The sequence below is a fragment of the Lissotriton vulgaris genome, chromosome 11 (assembly GCF_964263255.1).
Source record: "Lissotriton vulgaris chromosome 11, aLisVul1.2, whole genome shotgun sequence".
Taxonomy (NCBI): Eukaryota; Metazoa; Chordata; class Amphibia; order Caudata; family Salamandridae; genus Lissotriton; species Lissotriton vulgaris.
This window is the reverse complement of record NC_141699.1, coordinates 1106355230-1106382874: the sequence shown is the minus strand read 5'-3', so window position 1 is coordinate 1106382874 and position 27645 is coordinate 1106355230. Positions and strand designations below refer to the sequence as shown.

The 27645-nt window shown below is 49.2% G+C and overlaps 1 protein-coding gene across 1 annotated transcript in view; it reads left to right on the top strand.

Annotated features, from left to right (window-relative positions):
- The window catches only part of LOC147684247 (putative cation-transporting ATPase 13A4), a 446726-nt gene that overhangs the window by 65307 nt on the left and 353774 nt on the right, over positions 1-27645 (top strand). The window contains exon 3 of the mRNA XM_086944647.1: positions 206-352. Within this exon, the coding sequence (XP_086800773.1) occupies positions 206-352 (147 nt within the window). The remainder of the gene's footprint in view (positions 1-205; positions 353-27645) is intronic.

The window sequence follows — 27645 nt, the reverse complement described above, 5'->3', positions numbered from 1 at the left end:
TAACTATAAGATAAGAACAGTCTTCCATCAAACTCCACAACTAGTCAAGGTCTAAGGGATCTGAAATGTGTTCTATGATGAGATTCTCTTCCATGATGTGGTCTGGAGTCAGAAACAGTAGAGTATTGTTCAACAGATGTGAGTTGACTTCCTCCTCTGCTGTCCATTGACCGTGGACTGACTCTCCTGTAACATCTCTCTTTAGGATGACTTTAAAACCTACTCCAGGAAGAATGTGGGATGGATCCACCTGCCTGCACTCATGAGCCCATCGAGGGGGAAGGGAGACTATCTCATTGCAGCTGACGAGAACGCCCTCATCAACCGAGCCATCATGAAGCCGGAGCACAAGGTACATGTAGAACCTTAAGTATCTTCACAATTAACACTATCACATCAGCAGCATTCTGGGGTGGGGGTACGAGATGTACTGTTGTCCATACTGAAGGACTCATTATGAGTGCTCCAATAATCCCATATTGGGCACATACGGCTCCTTGCGCCTGATACTGAATTGCAATTTGTATGCAAGTTCCACACATTCTTCCGACACAAGCTTCTCCAACTAAATCCTGTGGACATTTGTGCAGGGGCAATACTGTGAATACGTCTTGTAGATCATGGATGGTGAACCATGAGGATTTATATTATTATATAACTGATGGTATTTGTCGTGTTGCAGTAACACACACCTAATGCTGCATTGTTGGTAATTCCGCATGGGATATCACTGCATTATTTTAGCAGAATGTGTCCTGCGTTATCTCCAGATAACGCCTTACCAAAGAACTTATGATTGATGGGAGGGAATTGTAATTACAATAAAAAAACAAAATATGTGGAATTCATCTGTTTAGTAAACTTAACCATAAATCTCACTCACAGCATGCACTCTTTGTAACGTCACGCATTAAATACTGCATTGAATGTTCAATAACATCACCAAAGATCTAAGTAACATTGATGTGAATTGAACCTCACCTTAAACATAAATGTAAAGAAACATCAACTACAATTGTATAGATTCATTTAAGAATGATGTAAGATGCACTGTGAGCAAAAGACTCATTACTTGCAGTTAGAAGTCATTTGACCAGCCGCACCTCACGGCCTGAATGCAGTCGCTTACTGCCTGGGCACAAGCGGAGAGCGAAGCACTGCATACAGAAGACACATGGGACGTCATCATACCTGACTTGCACACTGACACATATGATGCCTCCACACCATTGAGCGAACCTTTGACTGACAGGGGAATGGCAGTAGAGGGGGAGGAATGCCCCCCCCCCCCCTTGGTAAGAGTGCCAAAATACCATGGGGCAGATTTACAAGCCCCTTGTGACACATTTGCGCTGCCATGGCTCACTTTTGTGATGCATCAGCAGCGTAAATCATGCGCCACGTTGTGACTCATTTACAACGCGACGCATCTCGGCAGATGCATCACCTTGTAAAGCACTGCACCACATGAAACCTGCGTCAGGTTTCATGTGGGCGTTCTGTCCCAGGGTGGGCGTTCACTCGCAGGAAAGCCCCAAAAAACTGACGCAGTGAAATCTACAAGATTTCACAGAGGCAGTTTTACGACGCCGCTGCATCAAACTCTTACGCCTGCTTGAAGCACCACGTTAAGTATGTGCATTACTGGAGTTGCGTCTCGCTTGCGACGCGATCCAGCAATGCGCTGCCCTTACACCACAAGATGCGTCATGCATCTGCTCCTTCTTGCACCGTGGTGCGCCGCATTGCAAATGCGATGCATCTGTGGTGGTGCAAGGGGGGGATTGCGTGACGCATCTGTTGTGGCGCATCCCTGCTGATTTACAGAGATGCGCCAGACATTGAAAATATGCCCCAACATGTCCTGACACCTAGCACCAGCTCCAGCATCTAACTAAACTAGGAAACTCATACAGCATCTCTTTATTGTTGTTCTTACAATTGATTGCAATGTAAATGATCCCATGGAGGGGGATATGATTTAGTCACCCAAATTATTATTATTTTTACTATTACTGTTACCTTCAGAAACAGATTCTTTATTTCTAAAATTGCGATTTGATAATTCTTGTAACTTGTGAACACCTGCAACAGAACTGTGCTTCTTAGAGTCAACGTCACAACTTCAATGAAGACCGATTATATATATATATCTAAACCCCGCCTTCGTAGAACACTACTGTGATATGCGGCCTATATCCAACAACAAAGTATAGTATTGTCACTTGTAATGCTAGGATGTAGTTGCTGTTAATGTAAAGTTGTAATTCATTGTTGCTTGCATGAGTGGATTGTCAAACAAAAATGCAATAAACAAATTCAGGCAACAAAAAAAAGAAAAGCAATCTTCAAAAACTAAAATTCTGTCTGACGATGGAAACTAAATTCCAGCTGATCCAAGAGGGTAAGAGAAGGAGGACATGTGTTACCATAAGTAACTAAACTCAATGGTGGAAATTCTGAAATGCCTAAGATCAGAACATCATCCAGAGCAGAGGTCTTCAAACCATTTCGCTCTGAGCCCCCTAACCAAAATGTTTTCAAGTTGGGACCCCCTCCAAAATGTGATAGCTAAATTCAAGGGGGTGGGACTTATAAGGTCAGGTCAGAGGTACATTTTCTTTAGCTCATAATCCACACTTAGGGGTCAATTGCGATGCAGCCTGTAAAGACTCCGACCTGTGGTCGGAGCCTTTAGGGCCGCATTGTAATGGGCCGCGCAGTTTACTTTTGGACCGCCTCATTATGATGGAGGTGGTTGGAAAGTAAACCGTCCGGTCATTCCGGCTGCCTCCTGAAGGGCTCCGAGAGCTGCAGGCCAGTTGGATGCTGGGCAGTAATTTCAAGGGCGGGCCTGTCCGCTCTTGAGATTACATTGCACCGTTTCCGACATGGTTTCCATGCCGGCCTGTCCGACATTGAAACCATGTCCGAAAGGGTTTTTGAGGGCCCCCAGCAGGGTCCCCTTTGGTGCATGGCCTCTGATTGGAGGCCAAGAGGGTACCTACTGTGCCCCCGTTTTTCCCTGCAGCTTGTGGCAGGCACCGTGAAATGAACTGCACCTCCCTTTTCTCAAAGGGAGCTTGTGTTGTGGCTTGTTTACTGCCGTAACACGAGCTCCTATTGGGAAAAGGGAGCATGCGACCGAACAGTGTTTGGTTGCATTGTAATTGGCGGGTCAGGACTGCCAACCGGTTGTCGGTCGGCCCCAGGACTGAGTCGGTGGCGGCCAGAAGCAATTCTGCCCAATATCGAAATCTGCCCCTAAATATGAGACTTAAAAAAGAACAACTACATACAAAAACTAAATTTACGAAAAAAATGACTCTTCATAATTGGGTAGTTGTGAGTCCCTATCACTCCTGGGCCCTAAAGCAACTGAACCTCCTGCACTAAAAATAGCTGCAGCCCTAATTAGCTGGCTGTCTCCTATGTCTGTTTCACCCCTTCCAGTGATGACTGCCCATTACTTAAATCTTGAAGCATACTCTCTGGTTCTGTATGAATAAAGCGGCTCCCACACGTTGCCCGTCTACTTGCAGCAAGGGTGCCCTCAGTCTTAAATTAGCAAGGAAATCAAGCTCCCATGCCTCTTTTGTGATGTGAGTCAGTCCTAATTGTGATGTCATGGACCCCTCACACTTTTGGTCCCCTGTGCCACTGCACCTGATTCACTGAATAAAGGAGTCCCTTTATTAGACTTATAAACATTTTGGACCTGGGTTCAATTAGATTACCTAGTTTAAAAATGTATTCTTTGAAAGCCCTTGTTTATCATAAACACTAAGGGGCCCATTAGGATGGCGGTCAGAAAATCACCCCGACTGCCATGGTAGTGCAAATCATCCACCCGCCGGTTCCGCTGGAAAACTGGCAGCACAATTAAGATCAACCACCCAAAAAATACGACTGTGGCGGAACGAGGCAACGAAAACTGCCTGCAGCGGGTGGAGAATGCTAAAATCTGACCAAGGCCGTTGGATTTGCAGCGGAAAAACACCAAACCGCCGCCATGACAGCGGAGAAACCGCACATAAAATTATGATATCCCCAATGTCACTGTGGCACATTCCGCTGTCTCCGACCGCCACGGTCACTAACAGTGATGAATGGGAGAGACGGCGGAAGAGCTGAAGCATAGTCACTGCTGTGGACGTTCCATGACAAATATGGTGGCCGTCAGAAAAAAACCACAATAAGACCACAGAGTGCTCACAGCATACTAGCCATGCTCCTAAAAACACATAACACACCCCGATGACAAAACCACATGGCAACTACAACAATACAAATCCCAGGACATCCCACACAACACACCTGACAGCAATACCCCATTTGGACACACCCACATAGATGAGTAGAAAACCAGCCCTTTCCCTGACCACAATCCCCTGCAATACTCCACAACTGAAGGGCCCAACACCAGAGCACAAAGGGAAGGCTAATCAACACACCATCACCGCTCACACCACACACAGCACCACCACTACTATCACACCTACACCACCAACCAACCTGCACATCACACACCTCACACATCACCCCCCACCATTTACACCCCTGCACATATAACCCCTTTGCACATCACACACCATGTCAACACAGAAAATGCCCAAATTCACAAAGAGTGAGTTGACAGTCTTGGTAGATGAGATAATCAGAGTAGAAACACAAGTGTTTGGTACCCTAGTTCAACAGACCCCATTAGCCACAAGAGCACAAATGTGGGCAAGGATAGTCGATAAAGTCAATGCATCAGGGACCACCCCAAGAAAAAAAGGAAATCATGAAGCAGTGGCACAACTTTAAGAGGGTTGTGAAAGAGAAGAGGAGCAAGAACCGTGAGCTGGCTCAGAGGACTTCAGTGGCCCTCCCATACCACCAAGAACATTCACTGCATGGGAGGAGAAGGTGCTTGCCATACTGCATCCAGAGAGTCTCACAGAAATAGCCGGGGGAGTGCAGGCTGGTAAGTACTAACAAATGTAGACCATTACACTGCTATGTACTGTCCAGCACAACTACAAAGCTACATCTCAGAGGCCCACGTATATACACATGCACCACAACATCCAACACATGTCCCACAGATATAACATTCACTCCATCTGAATCACCCCAAAGGTAGCCAACATTTACAGGGATGTATGTGTCCAGGCAAACAGCACTACAACTCCCACCAGGCCCTCTGACACACACCTGAGAAGGATGGAGCACTCCCTCCACACAGAGGCAATTGGAAGCCATTGTATCACTACAAACAAATGCACGGGGAGGTGTGTTTGGAAGTGGGAAGACTGCACTACAACTCCCACCAGGCCCCTTGTCCACCAGCTCATCAAGATGGAGCACTCCCTCCCACCCAATGCATATGGCAACTATTCCATTGGACACTTACAACTAACAGGTATGTAGCCATCTTCCCTAGGAGGGGTGTTTGAGGGTGGGAAAACTGCACTACAACTCCCACCAGGTCCCCTGCTGCACACCTGAGCAGGATGGAGCCAACCCTCCACCCAGAAGCAGTTGGAAGACATTGTATCACTACAAACAAACTCATTGCTGGGTAGCCATAGGACAGAGTAATCAACAAAGAGGCTTCACAGAAAATATCAGTTGTGCATACCCTAGATGGCAACATGTCCCTGTACGCAAAAATGATGCATGTGATGCATGGTATGATTCGACACATCACACCATGGGCAAGTAATGCATGTACCTCAAAAACATGTCAGGAGGCACAGTAGTGCGCATACGAAAGATTTGAGGATTCGTCAACTGTGTGGTGTACAAACAGTGAATAGTACACATCTAACCCAAAGCTTTTGGGGTGCACTACAATGACTATTTCCCATCTGACCCACAGGTGACTAAGAACTTACTAGAGAGGACAACACCAGCAACCTGCAGAGCCAGTCTCCAACCCCGGAACATGGACTCTTGATGTTGACTCCCGGGATCCAGAGGACCAGGAGCTCTGAGCCGGGCCATATGGTGTGCCAGGGCGCAACAGGTCCCAGGACCCCATCGTCCCCCTCCACATCTGCTGCAACACAACCCTCTGCAGACCCCTGCTGTTACGGCCTGTGCGCCCTCTACCACCACCACCACCGTCACCACCACCAGTGCTGCCAGCAAAACTCTCCCTGTCCCAGAGGATGACCACCCCACACCACCAACTGAGGAGGGCAGGAAGAGTATGCGGAGGCCCACAGTGGTGAGGCAAAAGGTCTGTGACAGCAGGGCAGGTGGGAGGGGCAGGGACACTAACATACAACCAGAGCCTGGGAGCAAAGCCCTGGACAAAATAAACAGAGTCCTTGGGCCATATGAACAGGCCCAGGGACGAACGGGCCGGTCAGAAGATGATTCCCGTGAGCTCCTCCTGCTGATGAGGTCCATGAACACCCGCATGGGACAAATCGTGGACCTCTTGTTCCAGCTAGTGGCGGTCAGGAGGGACAGAACTGCACCAGAAAAAACACCTCCACCCCCCATGGTGGGCCGCAGGATGACAGTTCAACATCCTCCCCTGCCACAGAGAGGGGTGAGTCCTCAGACCACCCTGGCCCTACAGCAGAAGCCCCCTTGCCAGCGAAGAAGGGGCTGCCCCAAGAAGTCCCTGGGAGTCTCCTGTGGCAAAGCACCTGCCAAAATGTCAGTCACGCAGCCAGTCATGAAGCCAACCCTCTTCACTACTGCATTGACTTTTTGGACTGTCCTTTCCCATACTCCTTTGTGAATGGCATCTGTCGTGGTTGGACTGGGTCACCACATCTATGGGGTGACAACTCGATCATCTCATTTACCACAACTGTCAACTCACTGCTTCACTAATCACCTCAATGTAAATGTTCCCCCCCTCACATGTCACCATTGTAAATCAACACTTATTACACACATGTTGTTGTTTCTGCTCTGTGTTTATTCCAGGAGGTTCAGTCTTCACCATGATTACAATGTACCAGGAGCATGGAATGTAATTGGTCAAGGAGAGGCTTAAGGGACCTAGGAAAACACAACCGAACAAGACTCACTAGTCTGGGTGTGGCATAACAGATATCACACAACACTTACCATCAAGCTAATCCATCATGCACACATCACAATGAGCAACAGTGCCAACATACACATCCTGTAGATGTTCCAAATTACCCTGTCCCAGAAACATTGTCGGCCACCACTGAGTCAACAACCGGCTGCAGTGGCAGAGCTCACATTTACCTTCACAACAACACCAACATCATCAGACAATGGGTCCGTTGTACATCGTCACTCACCTTCAAGTGAAGCAGCAGTTGATGAGCTGCTGACGAAGGTCGACACCTTCCTCCTCCCCACTGTCCTTGTCACTGGACACGGGTTGGTTTGCAGGCGGGGGCCTTCACTGCTCATCATCATCCAGGATCAGGATGATCTCATTGCGAAAAGCCAGGTTGTGTAGCATGCAGCATGCCACTACAATTTGACACACCTTCCTGGGCGAGTACATCAGTGCACCTCCGGTCTTGTCCAGACAGCGAAAACATGACTTCAGGAGACCAAAAGTACGCTCCACCACATGACGTGTCCTCCCATGTGCATCATTGTAGCGGACATCAGCAGGTGTCCTGGGATTTTGCAGTGGGCTCAGCAACCAGGGATGTTTGGGATATGCAGAGTCACCTAGGTGTGGGAAACACAGAGAAACCTTGTAATGTTAATGTGGCAGAGGACAGCATGTCACACACACAGTACACTATTTGACTATGCACACTCACCCACAATCCATGCACGCTCAGGAAGCAGATTAGCCATCAGCTGTGGTACAATGCTGTAACGCATGATGTATGAGTCATGGGCTGAGCCTGGAAATTTGGCACACACATGAGAGATGATCACATCCGCCTGGCACACCACTTGCACATTTATGGAGTGGAAATGTTTACGATTCCAATAGATGTACTCACGTGCCTATGGTGGAACAAGCTCAACATGGGTGCAGTCAATGGTACCAACAACATGGGGAATGTATCTAAGGGAATAAAACTCTCCTTTCACATGTGCCAATTCAGGACCCCTGAGGAAATGGATATATCTGTCCTTGTAGATCATCATAGTGGACAGGACATCAGGCAGCACCATGCTGAACATAGGTTGCGACATCCCACCTGCACAGGCCACTGTGTTCTCAAATGATCCTGTGGCAAAAAATGCAGGGCCTCCATCACCTTAGACGTCGAGTGAAAGCTGTTGGATATGTTCTTTGAGGCTGCAGGTTGGGCTCCAACATAGCACATGGGTTCTGTAGGGTGGCTCGATCCAGACAGAATTTCTGGATGATCTCCTCATTATCCATGTCTGCCAGCACCATGAAGGGACAATACAGATTTGGTCTCCTCCTAGTTGAGATGAAAGTGGACACATGTTAATGCAATACACCATTAGATGTACACAACATCTTACGTTTTGACTGACACAACACCAACAATGACTGTCATCACAATTGAGTTATAGAGCAGCTTACTTGTAGGGACACCTTCAGCTACACTACTTGTACACTTGTACCCTTTCACACAACCAGTACCTCCGATACATCTTACCATGAGAATGGACATAGGGATATGGCCACATCTAGCATTAGCATGCCTGAGAGCATTTCATCCAGCATATGTCTAAAACTGCAACACTACTGTCTCATACCTAGCTGATCTACCTGCCACACCTTCAGGCGTAAGTTGAACATGGCACACATCAGCATCATAATGACCACAGACTGAGTGTAAACAACACATGTGTGCATGATCCAAGAAAAGAAGACATTTAAATATGCACTTTGTTCTTTAAGACATACATCACTGTGAGTTTCACAACACTTTCACAATTTGACATGTGTACACATTGGAGAGTCCATACCAGCACTTTTCTGTGTAGATGCCCATCAATATCACAAGTGACATGTGAGGGAGTACGTGCCAATGTACAAAATCACAGACACGAACATGGCATGTGTAGTCAGCAGTGGGGTAAATGTGACATTGGTATTGTGTGCAGAATCATGTGCCATTAATCATGTGGCCAATGTGCACTGTTGATGACTGCCCATTGGCCATTGTCACAGCATGATGTGTTCATAGGTGCTGCCAAAGTGCTCCACCACCCAAATTGCGGTAGCCACCGCATGGCACCAGCGGTGTGTCACCATCAATGCTCAAGACACAATTGCAGTAGTGATAGGCATGTACACATGCTCAAATGGAGGTTGGCATGCTCTGCCGCCCAAATGACAATCACACATATCAATGTATGGCACCCAAATCACGGTAGCCACCGCCTGGCACCAGCCGTTTATCACCGCAAATGCCCAAGACACAATCGCGGTAGTGATAGGCATGTACACATGCTCAAATGGCAGTTGCCATGCTCCACAACCCAAATGACAGTAACATATATCAATGTATGCCACCCAAATGGTGGTAGCCACCGCCTGGCCCCTGCGGTCCGTCATTGCCATGGACCATGCCCTTACAGTCAATGGGAACAGCAAACGAGGTAGCCTAATGCAATATTGAAAATTGCAGTAGTCGTGCTCTGCCACCGCGGAGCCGGTCACTGGATGCATTCAAAAAAGGCCGACCTGGAACATAAATTACAGCAGCTTGGAATCACTGAAACTTCCCCAGGGGGCTACATATGTGTGGGAGAGAGCCTCACATTTCCACAGGTTCCAGAGCCTGCTGCCTGAGACCCCTCACCTTCTGCTGCTGCTGTCTCCGGAACAGCTGCCTGCCACCCCTCAACACCAACTGCTGCTGCTGCTTCTGTCTCCAAGGACGTCTGCCTGCCACCCCTCAACACCAACTGCTGCTGCTGTCTCCAGGGACTGCTGCCTGCCACCCCTCAACACCAACTGCTGCTGCTGCTGTCTCCAGGGACTGCTGCCTGACACCCGCAACACCAACTGCTGCTGCTGCTCTTTCTGGGGACTGCTGCCTGCCACCTTTCAACACCAACTGCTGCTGCTGCTGTCACCTGGCCACTGTGATGGCGAGGACTGAGAAGATCTGGGCAAGTCCCTTCACCAGCGAGGTGCTGGGGGTCCTGGTGGATCAGGTGCTAACACAGTATCCAAGGCTGTATGGTGCACCAAATGTCATGGTAAGCCTTCAACAGTGTGAGTGAGAGTACAAGGAGCACACATGAAGTTGAGCTGCTGCAGTATATGCCTGAGAGTGTGGGGTTTTGTCACGCACTGCCTAGCATGCTCTCTCCAGGGGGAAGGGGTGTGTGGCCAATTTCACACATTTCCCTGACTGCACATCAACATTTGAGGGACATATATTGCCTTGTCAGCCATGCAGTGACGCAGCGAGTTGGTAATGAAGGAGTCAGAACAGTAATTGCTGGTATGAATGGCTCTGTGGGTCCCTGTTGTCCTTCTCAGTGTGAGCCCACCTGACCTGCACAGTCACTGCCCAATCTGACAATGACACATCACTGAATGTACAAAGTGTTCCATGTGTCTTTGTCCCTTTCTCTCCATCAATGAGCCCTCTTAGCCCTGTAGATTGCACACAATAGGCCTTATGAGGAGGGTGTGGGTTTGTGAGATCATGTCCCTCAATGTGACCTCCATGACACAGTGAGCCATTCACAGGGCAAGGACATTAAGGGCTGCGCAGTGTTGGACACAGTGAGTCTCCCCCCAAACATATGTTGATATGTAATGTATGTCTTGCGGTAGGGCACGGTTACTCCACAACTTTTTTCCGCTGACTTTCAGTCCGCATACCATCACTCCGCAAGGTCATTGACCTCGCATACCATCACTCCGCATTTTTTCACAACGCATGTGCATTTACCACGCAGGCCTTTATAACAAACTAGTGTTGGTGTAGTGTAGGGTAGGGTAGTGTTAGTGTAGTGTAAGGTAGTGTAGGGTAGTGGGTAGTGTTTTGCTGTTGGTGTAGTGTAGGGTAGTGTTTGTGTAGTGTAGATTAGTGTTTTTGCAAGGTACTCACTTACCTTTAAAACTTTTACAATTAGTATACCTTTAACATGCATGCCTTTGCGTTGTAAAGGCATGCGTGGTAAAGGCATATTCGTTGTAAAAGTTTGCGTTGTCTTAATTTGCGGAGTGATAGTATTTGCGGAATCATTTTTGCGGAGTGATGGTACGCGGGGTATTTCGATGCGGAAAAACGTCATCTATTCATGTCTTGCTCTGCATAAAAATTGACAATAAATGTGGGCAGACTACACATGGCTTTATGTGCTGGCATCCTGCATGTGTATGAGATGTGCAGGTACTGTATCCACCCTCAAACCTGCATGCAATTACATATGGTTTTCCCATGCTGAGGTACCATGTGAGATGCATTCTTGTCTCTGTTAGACATATCTGTGTATTTGGAGTGAGTCAGTATCATGCTACTGAACTGAGAGATATTGCTACATAACACTGTGTCACTGATATTCTACCCCTCTTGTCTCTCATGCCTGCAGCTCAAAGTACACCAGCGTAAGGCCATGTGGAGGGCCATTGAATGCAAGCTGCTGGCTCTGGGTGTATCAAACCGATGGGGCACCCACTGTCACAAGAGGTAGGATGCCATCTACCGGCTGAACAAGAACGTGGCGGAGATGATGCTGGGGCTGCTCCCTTGGACTGGCAGGTTGACGCAGCGCAGCATGACACCACTGATGGCCGCATCTTGGCCGTGACACAACCTAAGCTGGATGTACGTTTGAAGAAGTATCAGCAGCAAGCTAGGGGTGAGTATTCTAGGAATGGTGACTTTGGCTTTGAGTGGCTGCATGTGTACACAGCCCGTGACAGCGCTGGTTTATGTGATGTTGGTAGTGTGATGTAGTGACTTGTAATTGAGCTCTGTGCTGGGTGCAGCTGTCATGCATTTGCCCTACCTGTACTTCCTAATGTAATTTGAGTACTGGGCATTGACATTGCATTGTGAGTCGTGGGCGTCAAGTATTGTCTGCATTGGGGTAGTCTGGAAAATCCCATGGATGTGATCGTCAGTGTGCCTAGACTGAATGTGCTTTCATCAATGTGTGCATTTCCTGACCCCAGATTTTTTAGGCTAAGACATCTGACGCCAATGTGCAACAGTAGTTGTGCCCCAAAGTACAACATGGTGGATAGAATGAGCTCATGGCCATCGTGAATGGTTATGTTGGAGTCTGTATCTGTGTTGTTCCCTTTTGCTGCATCTGGATATGACAGTGGCAACATGTTGTGGGGTTCATCCTTGCCCCCATCAGGGCACAAGGTGTGCTTAGAGCTATTTGTGTATCTGGTTGAACGGAGCCACCGGCAGGCTATTGTGCTGTGTGGTCATCACATGGCTTACTTATGCCTGGTTTGCTTGTTTACACGCACTGTTTGAATTAAAAATTGAGGTCACACAATGTTATTGCACATGGTAGTGTGCACTATGTAGATTTCATCTTCTTCAGCGATGCTTTGCTAGCATATGTTTGTTCTGTTGATGCCAATTAACTGACCCTACATATCTCTCTCACATGCAGCATCTCCCGTGGGAATGGAAGGTCATGAGACGGATACCAGTGGTGAGGGATGAAGCACAACAGCTGCACAGGAGCACAGTGACACAGATGTGACCAGCGCCTCAGAGGGGGACAGGAGTCTGCTGGAGAAATCACAGCCAGAGACGCAAAGCTCAACGTCATCTGACGCCAGCGGTGACACATCCGTGTTGACGGGCACAGGGAACGGGGACTGCCTCCTGTGTTCGCACCAGTAAGAAGGGAAGGGTGTCCTTTACCCCAGGCACTGCTGCCCCTATCCCCCCTGCTACCATCAGTGCTGAGTCTGTGGACCTGTTGTATCAGCTGTGTGTGTGCCAGACAGCTCTCCTCAATGCCTTCATAGACCATGACCAAATGTTGGCACAGGTGGTTACTTTCATGGAGGGCATACATTCACACGTGGGTGGCCTACAACGGACTGTCTTTTCTTTGTCCTCCACAGTGACGGCAGCCCTTCAACTGGCACAATCTCTAGCTCCAGTCCCTTTGTCCACCCCCCTGCCAGTGGCCATGTCTGATGATAGTGACCAAGCACAACATACTTCATGGTCAAGATACAGCACACACAGCAGCAGCAGCCCAAGCGATCCAGGGCTCAGACACCATCTCCAAAGAAATCTAAAGCTATCCCAGAGTGCAAAGACAAAATCCCGTCAGGCAACACCAAGGGCCACAAAGCCAAGAAGCAGACCTCAGGGTCTCATGCCTCAGAGGCCTCCCTGCCAAGGACTCTCCTATCCCACAATCGTCTTGCAAAGACAAGCAGACAGTTTCTGTGCCCACTGAGAAGGGGGTGCCTGTTAAGAGTACACATAAGAAGTGCTCCAAGGCAGATTCACCCACAACCTCGACTCTATCCACAGCCCTGTGAAGCAGGGAAATTAGGGCACTGTAGGGGGATGGAAGGGCAAAGGCAAGGCCAGGCCAAGCATGACCCCAGAGGGAAGGCCACCGTCTGCACCTGATGCAGCTTTGGTGGTGAGTGTGCCTGTTGTGTCTGTACCACTTGCCACTAATCCCAAGACAGGGAAACCATTTAGAATCCCCAAGAAGTGGAAAGGCACCCCTCCACAATCTCCCCCACACACTGTGTCTCACAGAGGCAGGACTCCACCTCCACGTGCCACTACCTCACATGGTCCAAGCTGCCCTCCAGCTTCCAAAGCCACTGATGGCTCTGCCTCAGCTGGGCCTCTCTCTCCCCGGTACAGTCCTCCAACTGTCCATGACACACAGCCTGCTCCCAGTCCGACTGACAGCCAAGTCTGAGTGTTAGTCACCCTCACACACCTCTCTCTCCCACAGCGGTGCCTGTACTGCCCATTGTTAGCCCCCTGACTTTGTTGCTGACCATGGCAGGGTGCACACACAGATTCGCTGTGCAGATTCTCATGGATTTACTCTGCACTTTGTGCTGGCCACTGGCCTTGCTGTTCACTGTTGTCTGCCCCTTGCCTGTGCTGCTTCTCATGGACGTCCTCAGCACATTGGACTGGCCACTGGCCTTGCTGTTCACTGCTGTCTGCCCCTTGCCTGTGCAGCTTCTCATGGACTTACACTGAACTTTGTGCTGGCCACTGGCCTTGCTCTTGTCTAATGTTGGTGCCTCTCTGTGCAATATGTGAATAAAGACAGTTGCTCCTGTTGTCGGTTTTGTCAGTGTCCTTAATAATTAAAGTTTTTTCTGTGTGTGTATGTTTAACTGTGCCACATGCTCTGTATGCCACTTCAACATTGCCAATGGCTTGTCTCACTTTTTCAATTGTTTACAGGGGTGACAGGGAATTCAGTTCTTCCTGACTCAGAAGCTTGTGGGTGCAATGATGGTGGTTTTAGAAGAAATACTGTTGTCATTATCATTTTTTGCTCAAGTTTGCAATATTTTACACATGTGAGGTTTGGAGGAACTGCCAGCACAGAGTGGGATTCTATCCACAGGATTGCAGGTAGGCTGGCCAGTGTCATCATGTATGTGTGATCTTACTTCATGTGTGCACATCAGTGTAGATGTACAGTCATCTTGTGATGGGCAATCATCCTAGTCACATGGGTTACTTTCGATGTGTGTACTTGGGTGGTGTGAAGGGTTGGTCCCTACATCGGGGGCACAACGGAGCGCTATGGACTCTTACCCCTCCGGAACTACTCCTCTCTCTGTCTTCCCACAGGCTCCACCGATAACTCCGAATCGGGACAGATTGGAAACGTCCCTCCATGACCCCGGAAGTTGGGTCACTAGCGAAGGACCGGAAGTGAACCCGCCTAACCCCGGAAGTCCTTCAACCGGATACAGGCAAGAGAGTAGAAAAGCCGACGACCCAAACGACTCGGGGTTCCCAACAGCGAGCTCGTGGCAGGAGTTAGCAGACCCCGGAGAACCAGCAGCGGAAGGACCGAAGGACCGGAACGAAGAAGCAGACGAGGAAGACGTTTGGTGTGAGGACTGGTGGCGTCCTCAGGAGGTGGCTGGAGAGCGGCCGTAACTCACAGGAGAGTTACGGCGGGGCATGTGAGTAACTCGTTACCATTTTCCCCTATTTCCACTGGTAGAGGTGTACATAGTGTAAATAGCGCCCTGAAGCACTTTCACTGTATAAACGTGCACCGACCCTGTATAGTACTTCGCACTATTTCCCGTCTCGTTCACGCCTACGCTCACCCCTACCCTTTCACCTCTTCCCGCAACCCCAACCCCGTCACGTCCTATCCAATCCCTTCCATTCACGACCCAGGTGCTGGTGATAGAACTGAGAGAAGTTTTGTTACCTCTGAACTAACCGCCCTGTTTTCGTTCTCTTTTTCCTCCGAGGAACGCACCACTTCTACACGACGACGAAAAGACGACCACAGCCCAGCCGTAACCATCCCCACGGAACCCTCCCGGACCCCGGATACCTCATCTCTACGACCCCAGACCCTTTCATTCCACGACCTATGTTTCGTTTATGTGAACAATAAAGTTTTCGCTAATCATAGCGCACTTCATACGGCCTCCACGCCTGTTATTCCGGCCCGCCCTAAATCCCGCACCACAGGTGGTGTCAGAAGTGGGATTGTCCGGAAGCATGGAGGCCGCGGTCAAACAACTGGCGGAGGGCCAGGAACACCTAGGAAAACTGATGGAACAATTCCTGAAAACCGCCGAAGACGACCGAGGACAATTGTATGATGTTCTAAAAGGCCAGGGTACTGCTCAGGATAAGACTCTTGAAAAACTTGCAACAGTCATGGGCCAACAAAAACCACTAGCCTCTCTTCCCTCTGTTGTACTACAGAAATACGTAGCTGGAGAAGACCCAGACTTCTTCTTCACAAACTTTGAACGCTTGGCTCAGGCCGCCGCATGGCCCGCTGACCAGTGGGGTCATTACCTTGGTCCCCTGCTCACTGGGGAGTTACAAGCAGCGTATCAACAGGCAAACATTCAGGGTGCAACCCCATACGACGATATTAAGACTTGTATACTAGAACGGCTTGGAATTGATGATGAGACGTATAGACTTCGTCTTCGTCAAGCTAAGGAAGGTCCACAAGAGAATCCCCGGGCGTTGTCTTTCCGAATAAAAGATTTGGCTAACCGTTGGCTAAAACCAGCCACGTCCAGTAAAGACGAGATAATGGCCAAAATTTATTTGGAACAGTTCCTTACCTCCCTACATCCTGCTACACAAAAGTGGGTTCGGCAACACGCCCGACTTACCCTGGACACCGCAGTCGAAATTGCTAGTGCGTACAACCGAGCACAAGAATCTCAACGAGCAAAAGAAGAACATCCTGCCAGGCCGAGTCATGGCAACCATGTACGGCCACCAAGACCTTCACCTGTAACTCGTAAACCGGAGACGATACCTCCAATGCCATATCCCGTGATGCCGAGAGCGCCACCTCCCGGTCCACAGTGTTATCATTGTGGAGGGTACGGTCATATTGCTCGTATATGCCCCCAAAAAGAAGAGCCGATGGAAATAGGTGTGGCTAAAAACTATGTGTGTTTCAGTGCTGATTCCGCTCCCCCGCCCTTTCATTGTCCTGTACAAATCAATGGACACAAAATGATGGCACTTGCTGATACAGGATGCAGACATAGCGTATTAAGACCTCAAGATCTCCCTCACTCCCCGGAACCGGTGACAGGAACTGTAGCCATCAAGTGTGTCCACGGAGACACGAAATGCTATCCAACCGCCAAAGTATATGTACAACACCCCAGTAATAGTGGTAGCTCTTTGACTGTTGGTCTGGTTCCAAATCTTCCTGAGGAAGCGATATTAGGCAGTGATTATAGTGGTCTGCCTCACCTGTTACAGGATACCACGGACTCCCTAAAGAAGTGGTGGGCTGAAGCACCTTTTTCCGGAGTCTCCCCTGCTATCGAACAGTCAGGAAAACCTTTGAAGTCCAAAACCCAAAAGAAAAAAGAGAGAAGGGAATATTCCTTGGCTTGTCCTGCACAACCGGAAACCCACCCCTGGGAGACCGACAGAGAATTCCGGGCCGCTCAACAGGAAGATCCGGTTCTCCAAGATGCATGGGGTCGGGCTCTTCCCAACGAGGATCCATTACAAGTAGGTCCTTATTTTTTCATAAAGAATGGACTGCTGTATAGAAAAGGGGGTCCTCAGAAAAATGCCCAGTTAATCATTCCAGGACTATTTAGAGAGAAGGTACTCTTTTTGGCCCATAGTCATTTACTGGGAGGGCACTTCAGTGACGAGAAAACGGGGGAAGCTATTCTAGAGAAGTTTTATTGGCCTGGAGTATATGCCGAAATTAAAAGATACTGTAGGGAATGCCCGGTATGCCAAAAGACTAGTCGGTATCGACCCCCAAGAGTTCCTCTCCAACCCCTACCATTGATTGATGTTCCTTTCTCTAGAGTGGGAATGGATCTTATAGGACCCCTGTTGCCGTCCAAAAGTGCGTGCAGGTACGCTCTAGTGCTAGTGGACTACGCCACTCGCTTTCCCGAAGCAGTTCCCCTCAGACAACCCACAACACAGAATATAGCCAAAGCCCTTATTGCCATTTTTTCTAGAGTAGGTTTTCCCCGAGAGATTTTAACCGACCAGGGCACCCCCTTTGTTTCCTCGCTAATGCGCCAGGTCTGTTCTACCTTGGGAATCAAGCAGATAAGAACTTCGGCTTACCATCCACAAACCGACGGTTTAGTCGAGCGTTATAATGCCACCTTAAAAACCACTCTAAAAAAACTGTTGGGCTTAGAGAGTAAACGATGGGAGGAAATGCTGCCCCTTGCTCTTTTCGCTATTCGCTGTAAAGTACAAAGTAGTACAGGCTACTCCCCATATGAACTCTTGTATGGCAGGGCGCCCCGTACGCTATTGGACATGGCTCGTGAAGCTTGGGAAGCCGAGCCGGATCGGACCCGCCCTCTTCCAGAGTACATTGAAAATTTAAAGACTCATTTGGGTGAGATCCGTGAAATTGTCAAACAGAATCTTGTAGCCGCACAGTCCACTCAGAAAACCCAGTACGATAAGGGGACCAAACCCAGAACGTTTGTCCCAGGAGACCAGGTACTCCTACTAATTCCCTCTTCAGACCATAAGCTATTAGGTCAGTGGCAGGGTCCGTTTACGGTACTGAGACAAGTGACCCCAGTCACTTACGAGGTGGAAACTGATGCCACTAGGGGAATCAATCAAATCTATCACATCAACCTCCTCAAGAAGTGGGAGGGATCGCGCCCTGTTTTAGCGGGTCACGAACCCTTCCTGTTTGAAGGTTGTTTCGATACTGGTTTGATGGAACGCCAAAAACGGGAACACTGTCATTCACTTGTACCCCTACAATCAGTCTTTTCAACCCTGCCGGGGCATACCACTGTGGTGGAACACGCCATTCACACTGAGCCAGGGAAAACGGTCCGGCAACGACCGTACCGTATTCAAGAAGCCCGTAGGGCTGTCATCAAAGAAGAAACTAATCAAATGCTTAAAATGAATATCATTGAACCATCGAGTAGTAGCTGGAATTCGCCCATTGTTTTGGTCCCTAAACCCGATGGTTCTACACGATTTTGCATTGATTTCCGGGAGGTGAATAAGATCTCCGCCTTTGATTCCTATCCTCTTCCCCGTGTGGACGAGATGATTGAGCGTATAGGCAAAGCAAAGTACATTAGCACTCTTGACCTCTGCAAAGGCTATTGGCAGATCCCACTGAAAGCTGAGGACAAGCACAAGACCGCCTTCTCCACCCCTGAAGGCTTGTTTCAGTTTAAAGTAATGCCCTTCGGCTTACACGGCGCCCCGGCGACCTTTCAAAGGGCCATGAATCAAGTCCTACGTCCTCATGTTTCGTATGCGGGCGCCTATCTTGATGACATCGTCATTTATAGTGACACTTGGGAGCAACACCTTTCTCACTTATATTCAGTGGTCTCCTCTTTGGGCAAGTACGGGTTTACCATTAACCCAGCCAAAACCACATTAGCAGCACAGAGTGTTAAATATCTTGGTTATTTGTTGGGTGAAGGACATATTCGGCCCCAAGAGAGCAAAGTCAAAACAATACAGGCTATACCATTTCCAAAAACACGAAAAGATCTCCGTGCCTTCTTGGGTATGTTGGGCTATTACAGGAGGTTTATCCCCAACTTTTCCCAAGTAGCAGCTCCCCTTACAGACCTCCTCAAAAAGACTGCAAAAACAGAAGAAATCCTCCAACAACCGTCTCCTGTACTTCAGCAAGCCTTCAATGTTCTAAAGAATGCTTTGACTTCTGAGCCTGTATTGATGAGCCCCGACTATAGTCAGCCTTTTATTTTGCAAACTGATGCATCGGACCAAGGTTTAGGGGCTGTTCTGTCCCAAAAGGACTCGGAAGGTGCAGAGAAACCCATTCTGTATCTTAGCAGAAAGCTATTTCCCAGAGAAATCAACTACTCCGTTGTCGAAAAGGAAGCACTCGCTATCAAGTGGGCAGTGGAAAGCCTTCGCTACTACCTTGATGGTAGAGAATTCATTTTGTATACTGATCACGCTCCCCTTGAATGGATGGCTCGCAATAGAGGACACAATGACCGAGTGCTTCGTTGGTTTCTTTCCCTCCAGCCTTTTTGTTTCCGAACACTACACCGGAAAGGCCTGGAACAGGGCAACACAGACTATTTGTCCCGATATCCGCCACCTACCAGCCCTACAAGAAACACTCCTAGGGGAAGGGAATGTGAAGGGTTGGTCCCTACATCGGGGGCACAACGGAGCGCTATGGACTCTTACCCCTCCGGAACTACTCCTCTCTCTGTCTTCCCACAGGCTCCACCGATAACTCCGAATCGGGACAGATTGGAAACGTCCCTCCATGACCCCGGAAGTTGGGTCACTAGCGAAGGACCGGAAGTGAACCCGCCTAACCCCGGAAGTCCTTCAACCGGATACAGGCAAGAGAGTAGAAAAGCCGACGACCCAAACGACTCGGGGTTCCCAACAGCGAGCTCGTGGCAGGAGTTAGCAGACCCCGGAGAACCAGCAGCGGAAGGACCGAAGGACCGGAACGAAGAAGCAGACGAGGAAGACGTTTGGTGTGAGGACTGGTGGCGTCCTCAGGAGGTGGCTGGAGAGCGGCCGTAACTCACAGGAGAGTTACGGCGGGGCATGTGAGTAACTCGTTTCCATTTTCCCCTATTTCCACTGGTAGAGGTGTACATAGTGTAAATAGCGCCCTGAAGCACTTTCACTGTATAAACGTGCACCGACCCTGTATAGTACTTTGCACTATTTCCCGTCTCGTTCACGCCTACGCTCACCCCTACCCTTTCACCTCTTCCCGCAACCCCAACCCCGTCACGTCCTATCCAATCCCTTCCATTCACGACCCAGGTGCTGGTGATAGAACTGAGAGAAGTTTTGTTACCTCTGAACTAACCGCCCTGTTTTCGTTCTCTTTTTCCTCCGAGGAACGCACCACTTCTACACGACGACGAAAAGACGACCACAGCCCAGCCGTAACCATCCCCACGGAACCCTCCCGGACCCCGGATACCTCATCTCTACGACCCCAGACCCTTTCATTCCACGACCTATGTTTCGTTTATGTGAACAATAAAGTTTTCGCTAATCATAGCGCACTTCATACGGCCTCCACGCCTGTTATTCCGGCCCGCCCTAAATCCCGCACCACAGGTGGTCAAGAAGTGTGCAGTGTGAAGGGGGCTTTGTTGGGAGTGTTGATTTGTGTGTGCCCTTTCAATGTGAACTACACTCATGTGTCACCCAGGAGTAGAGTGCCTATTTGTGTAATTGTTCAGCCCTGTGATTGTGACTGTTGATGTGTCCTTGCAGTTCTGGCTGACTCCTACTTGTTGTTTTTGGCAATGGTGAGTATGCAGAGTATGTGACTGGCATGTCAGTGTTGTGTTTTGTTGATCATCCATGTGTCTTCTTGCTGTTTGTGGTCACTGTGCAGACCTGCTCAGCCACACTGACATTGTGTGTGTGTTTTTTCATGCATTGCTGTCACGTGGGGCTTTATTGCCTCCAGTATGGCATGTGGTATGTGGTGTTATACCTTCCCCTATCTGTGCTTCAGATGGCTACCCATTGTGAGTCTGCACTCCATCTATTTGTGTATGGTACACTCCTGCCATGTCCACTACTGACATGCACACCACTTCACTTTCATGTCAGCTGCCCCCCTGGGTTGCCTGTGTGTGTGCCTCCCCATCACTTCATGTGTGCTTTGTGGTGCAGATCTTTGCACAGGTGAAATATGCCACTCGGGACATTTTCTCAATTGGTTACATGCAATTTTCCTGTACTGTTTAGCAGTCATGGTTGCTCATATGCAGTTTAACTGTTTGTGCTGCACAGTCCCCTGGTCAAGTTGTTTCCACTTTGGTGTCCAAGACTTGTGCATCTGTGGGTGTTGGATTAGGTGTCTGTCTGTTTGCTGAGGTACTGGTTCACTTCCTGAGCGTGATGTTGTCAGTGTGCTGTTTTTATTGTTGTGGTGGGTATTCATGGTGTGTCACTCATATCTGTGTGGAACTGGTATGTTTGGTGTGCACACACTGTTTGGTGTGCATGCAGTGCTGTGGGTGTATGTTGCCTTGTCCTTGCCTGGTATGCATCCCCTGATGTCCTGCTGTATTTGCAATGTGATTTATTGGCACGTGCATCTGTTGTGAGTTTGATGTGGCTGTGTGCAGTATTTGGGCTGTGTTGTCTCTTGCAGCTGACAGATGCTATGTGCGTGATGTTCTATTTGCATGTCAGTGTGTGTGTGTTTTGTTGGTATTGTGTGTTTCATTCTGATGTGTGTTGCCAGTGTGGTGTACCTTACTTGTGTGTCTGTCACATGAACTTAGGTCTATTCTAGTTCTCTGTGCGTGGTGTTCTATTTGCATGGCAGTGTGTGTGTGTTTTGTTGGTGTTGTGGGTTTCATTCTGATGTGTGTTGCCATTGTGGTGTGCTTTACTTGTGTGTCTGTCACATGAATTTTGGTCTATTCTAGTTCTTGTGCTTGTGTTAGATGCATCCTTGGTGTTTCCTCCTCTCATCTTTGAGCTGTCTCTTGTCATTCTTGTGTATGTGCAGGCATGTGGTACACTCTGACATCATGTTGACTTGATGGGTGGTGTGGTATGTCCGTCTGAGTGTCATTGTAGGCCCATTTTTCACAGTTTGTGTCCATGATTGTTTTGTGATGGTGCACTTTTTGTCTGTGTTGTGGTATGTTGTCTGTGCATTGTTCCTGACTGATGAGGTTGTGCACTCCTGTTCTGTCTGTGTTCCCATTGCCTTTCCACAGTTTGGCTGCACAGGTCATGTCTGGTCTTGTTGTGGTTCTGTGCGTGTTTTTGTTGAGTTATGTGTTTGACTGTTGTTTTTGTGCAGACATTTGTTCTGGGATTCCTGTTGTGTCTGATGTTTGTGGATATCCCCAGGGAGTGTGATTGTTTGTCTTTGTATTGACTGGGCATTATTGACACCCTTCAGTGTGTCTGGGGGATATGTGTGAAGTTACATACTGTGGAGAAGTGGGGCTCACTGGTTAGAGGAGGCATACCCTGAAGCTGAGGTCAGACCCGGGACCAGAGTTCGATTCCCGACGCGGCAGGGTCCTAAATCCAATTGTCCACGGACTCGATAATTCTCGCTTCGGTGCCCACTCTAAGCATAAGTTCACACTATGCAGCTCTGGGCAACAAGCTTGCTTAATCTCCACAACAGCCCCCCGCAGCGGGATGCCTGGCTTTCACCTTGGGGATGCCCAGCACAGGTGATTTCACAGGGAAAAACCAGGACGGGTTCCCAAGGCAAGCGCCGAGATGCCCAAGGGTAAAATCGAGCGCTATATAAGAACATACATACATACATACATATATACATACATACATACTTGTGTTTGACAGTTATGGAGTGCGTCAATGTGCCATGTGTGCTGCTGACATACTCCTGTCAAGTAGCTGGATACATATGTGTGGTTGTTCACTGTTTGACTTCAGGGCCATTCTTTCATCCCTGTACCTATACATGGGTTGCCTTGCTGTCTCCCTGAGTTGTTGCACTGAGGTGTCTGTGGTTTAACTTCACTTACTGTGCCAGCCATGTGTGATTTGAGGGTGAAGGTTGAGAGTGTAGGGCTGAGGGTGTAATTGTATGTTCCTTGTCTAGTATGTGATGTACACATGCTTGGTAGTTTTCTCCTTGGCCTTTGTTAGAAAGGGGATCTCTGGCAGGCCAAGGCTTGCGCCACAGTCAGTCAGAGACCACCTCTCTAAGTCAGGGCAAGGGAGTTACACGCCAAGATAACCCCGGCCCACCCCCTTGGTATTGTGACACGAGCAGTAAGGCTAAACTTGGAGGCTATGTAGGTTAAGCGTTTGCGCGCGCACCCAGCAGCAACACCCAAAGCCCACCACAAAAGAAACTCCACACAAGGTTATGTATAAAAATAGCCTTTGTATTATACCAAAGCACACCTTAGGAGAATGTCACGCAAGGAACCAGGACCTCACTAGCAAAACCTGTACTAGGAGAAAAACAACCACCTAAGTATCACTATACATTTAGGGGTATAGGCAAGAACACATTACACATGATGTATCACACCATTCAGAGGTGTAGGGAAGGAAAACACATGATGCATAAACATAAATTCAGCAATGTAGAGCAAAACAATTGCACAGAAATCACATAAGCCACAACCTGTGACTGTCCCCAGGCCAACTGGCCTCTCTGGGGCTAGGACGCCCTGTGTCCCAAATGTCAGGGCCTAAACGGTGCAGCTGCCCACTAAGTGCTTGGCATCTGTGTAGACAATGGGGCCAACCCGTTGGAGTCCCTCTCGGGGGACTCAAAATTAAATAACTGTCCCCAAGAAGGTTGTGGGTTCTAAACCAACAAAATGTGCATTGGGCCTCTCGTGGGCTCTTAAAAAAAGTGATGCCCCCTAGAGCCTCTGTGGCTCTCAAGAAAAATGTGAGGCAAGGTGGGAGCGGCCCGCGACCAACCGGGACCGCTCTACCACTAAAGACGAAAGCCCCCGGACGTCAGAATCCCTCTCAGGGGACTCGAGAACAATGCGGCACCCCTGAGCCTCTCAGGGCTCGACAAACAAATATGCCGCCTTCAGCCTCTCTGGGCTCTTCAACACAGATGCCCCCAGAGCCCCTCTGGGCTCGTAAGACAGATATGTGCAGCACTCTGGGGGCAGCGGCCCTCTGCCTTCCGGGGCCGCTCTCAATTGACAAACGAACTCTAGGAGCCTCTCAGGCTCTACAGACCTGACCGGAGCTCTCCACGCACAGGCCCTCGCACTGGAGGAGGGGGGCGGGCACCGGCAATGTGCCCCAACGCCCCCTCTCCTTCCGCAGTCACTCACCGGGTCTCGCGGCGACTGCTCTGGTGCCATGGGCGGGGCTCCTTTCACTCTCCGTGGCTCTCCCATGCTCTTGGGAGCCCCGGCTGGAGGGTGCAGCAGCAGTAATCTTGGGCAATGCAGGAGCGTGGAGTAGGCTCCCGCCACTTCCTGCTTCGTCTCTTCCTTGGCAGCCAATCACCGCGCAGGTTGCCCGGCGAACGTCCATCATCTCAACCAATGACATTGCGGCTCCCGGGTGATGTCAGCGGCTGCTTCCTTGGCTTCTCCTCGGCCCTGGTACTGCGGCGGTGATCTCGGGGCTACCACGAGGGGTAGGCTCCCTCTATAAATTACTTAACAAATGCCGGCAGGGTCAAATTAAAAAGCAGTAAACGCGGCAACATGCGGCATGAGCAGCTGCGGAAGTGGAATAAAAGCACTACCAAGCGCTTAGGGGCAAAATCAAGCGCTCCCAGGCGCTAGTGTAAACTAAAGCGGTCTCAAGCGCTAGGGGCCGAAATAAAGCGCTCCCAGGCGCTAGTGGCCCAAAAGTCAGCAACCAAGCCCTTCAGGAGGTGGGGGGGGAGCAAGGCTGGGCCCAGAGCCATCCCACAGGGTCCTCCTAGGCAGGGAGGCAATCCCCAGTGGTGGTCTTCCTGACGCCCAGCAGCAGGATCCAAGAAGAGAACAGATTGTAAGGGGGCACAGCCCCTTTTTATACACAGTATTCGTTTGTATGGCTTCAGGGTAAGGGGATAAACCAGTCGCAGCTGGTTTGTGAGCACTCTTGATGTGCTCAGCCCCTCACTCTATTCACTGGCAGGGCTAGGGACATTATGCACCACAGGGGGCGGAGCCAGCATTGTGTGGGGATAGCCCAGCCCTATTCAGGACCCAGGTGCACCCCTCCCTCACATCAGCATGCTAATCTCTCCATTCACCACCGGGGCAGACCCATCCAGACTCCTGGAGCCATGCTCACCAGCCAGCTCCAGCCAATCACGTGCCAGCACACTCACTGCACACGCACACCCATGCCTAGAAGTGGCACTTCCACACTAGACACAAACACGCCGCACGCATCATTGCGCAGCATTCAATCACACGAGTTCGCACATACCAAATTTGAGCCTGCACACCTCACGCATCAGGAACTACCAGGGACCCAGGCCAACCTTACTCCTCACACTCAGAGTGCGCACGCACTTTCCACTTGGACACAGTGAAAGTGCGCAGAAACCAGAAATCACTACCACTAATTCACATTCAAAAAGCAAAAAGTTTAGGGGTGAACCTGCCAGAAGGGCCAAGTCCAACAGCCTTCCTTTTGGCTGCACCTCACTTTAGCTTTCCTATATGTTGTCCTCCATTGCTGCTGGCAGAAGGTCTGTGTATGTAGCTGTGTGTCAGTGTGGGGGATGTCTGCTTGACATGGCAGGCTGTGTGTCCACTGTCCAGTGGAGTGATTCTTCATTATCTGTGTGTGTTTATTTTCTGCTTTTTCTCCGTTTTCTTGCCATGTGTGCGGTGTTGTTGTGGTGTGTGTGTTGCTCTGGCCCTGTGTTTCTGTGCTGTGTGTTCCTCTGCAGCCACCCCGCTGTGGCTGTCTCCCTAGCTGTTTTGTGTATGGTGCAGGGTGTGGGTTCACCTGGCTTGTTGTTGTGCATGGGTGAGAAAAGGAGGGGCACATGACATGTCCCTTCAAGGGGGGGCTAGTGTTGAGGGTGAAGTTGTGGCACTGTGGTGTTTGTGCACTGCCAATGCCTGGCACTAGTCCTCTCTTCTGCATTGTGCACATATTTTCCTGCGTCTTTACCGCTGTGGTGATGTGACTGGGACATTACTTCATGATCGCAGTAGATGTGTGAACTGGATGCAGAGGGGTAATTTGTTGACAGGTACGACATGTGTGGGTACACTTGTGGATGTGTTTTTTGTCCCCACCAGGGTGTCTGGTGTGGACAGGTACCCTATAGAAGCACATGAGTTGTGTGTTGTACTTGTGTTATTGCGTACCTGGGGCGTCGTCCGAGACAGTCCATGGTTGCTGGAAATGTATCAGGTACAGCACCGGGAAGACGTGTAGAGCTGGATCCATTGCAGTCGGGACAGGGTGTAAGGGACCGGGACTCTGACTTCCCGCTCTGCTGTGGTGCTTCTCTGTCTCTGTTTGGGCAGTTTCTCCGCTGCGGTGCAACTGGCTGTTCCTGGCATCCTGATTTGTACGGCAGTCGGGACCTCATTCCGCATGGCAGTGAGTCTCCATGTGCTCCCTCAACCGCGGTGGCGGGCACACTTTGATGGCTCTTCGTGTCGCACCTTGGTGGTCGAAAATTAGGCTATGTTAGGCCATACTAATATGACGGGAGTGAGGGCCGCTGGTGGTGTACGGAAAAAAGCATTTTCCACCACTGCCGGCAACACAGTGGTGCCTCCGCCCGCCACATTAATTGACCCCTTAATCATTTTGTGGGAACCAATATTATGCTCACGGCAACTGGAAATATGTGATTAGGCAGGTGGCTTTTTCTGCATAATTATGGATTTTCTTCATTTGCCACATAATCCTTCTTCTGCATGAACTAAGCATTTTATAAAAAAATATTGTTTTTAGCTCAAATGGACCAACAGTTTATAAAAATATGGCAACATTTGTACCCGTGCAGTGAAAGGTCCTTTGCAAAGGCTGACTTGTTATCTCTCAATTGCTTAGAGTTGTGTTTGGCATTTAACTGGCCAAATACACAAATACACAAATAAGTTGTTACCATGTGTCAAAATGGGGGAACATCCTTTAAACGCAACTTTTACCACGCAGTGCTGTTACAACACAGGTTTTACAATGAAAACCATTACAACGCATTACACTGGGGGGCGCTCTAGGATAAGGAATAAGTTTAGTTTACTATCCAACACCTTCCCTAATGTCCACGGGGACTGGAGTTGGAATAGTAAATTAAACTATTCACTATCCAGCACCCCCAAGTGTAATGCGTTGTAATGGTATGCGTGGTAAAACCTGCGTTGTAACAGCATGCTTGGTAAAAGCATGCGTTGTAACGTCATACACAAAATGAAATAACACTATCACCAGATGTGCTGTATTGCGCAGCATATTTTCCTTTTCTTGTGGCATCATTTAGCGAAACCCATAATTTGGTCCTCCACTGAACATAATGCCAATGACCCCGTTTACACTGTGTGCAATACAATTTTTAAATAATGACATCTATATTCACAGTGCTTTCTGTTACAGGCTGAAACCT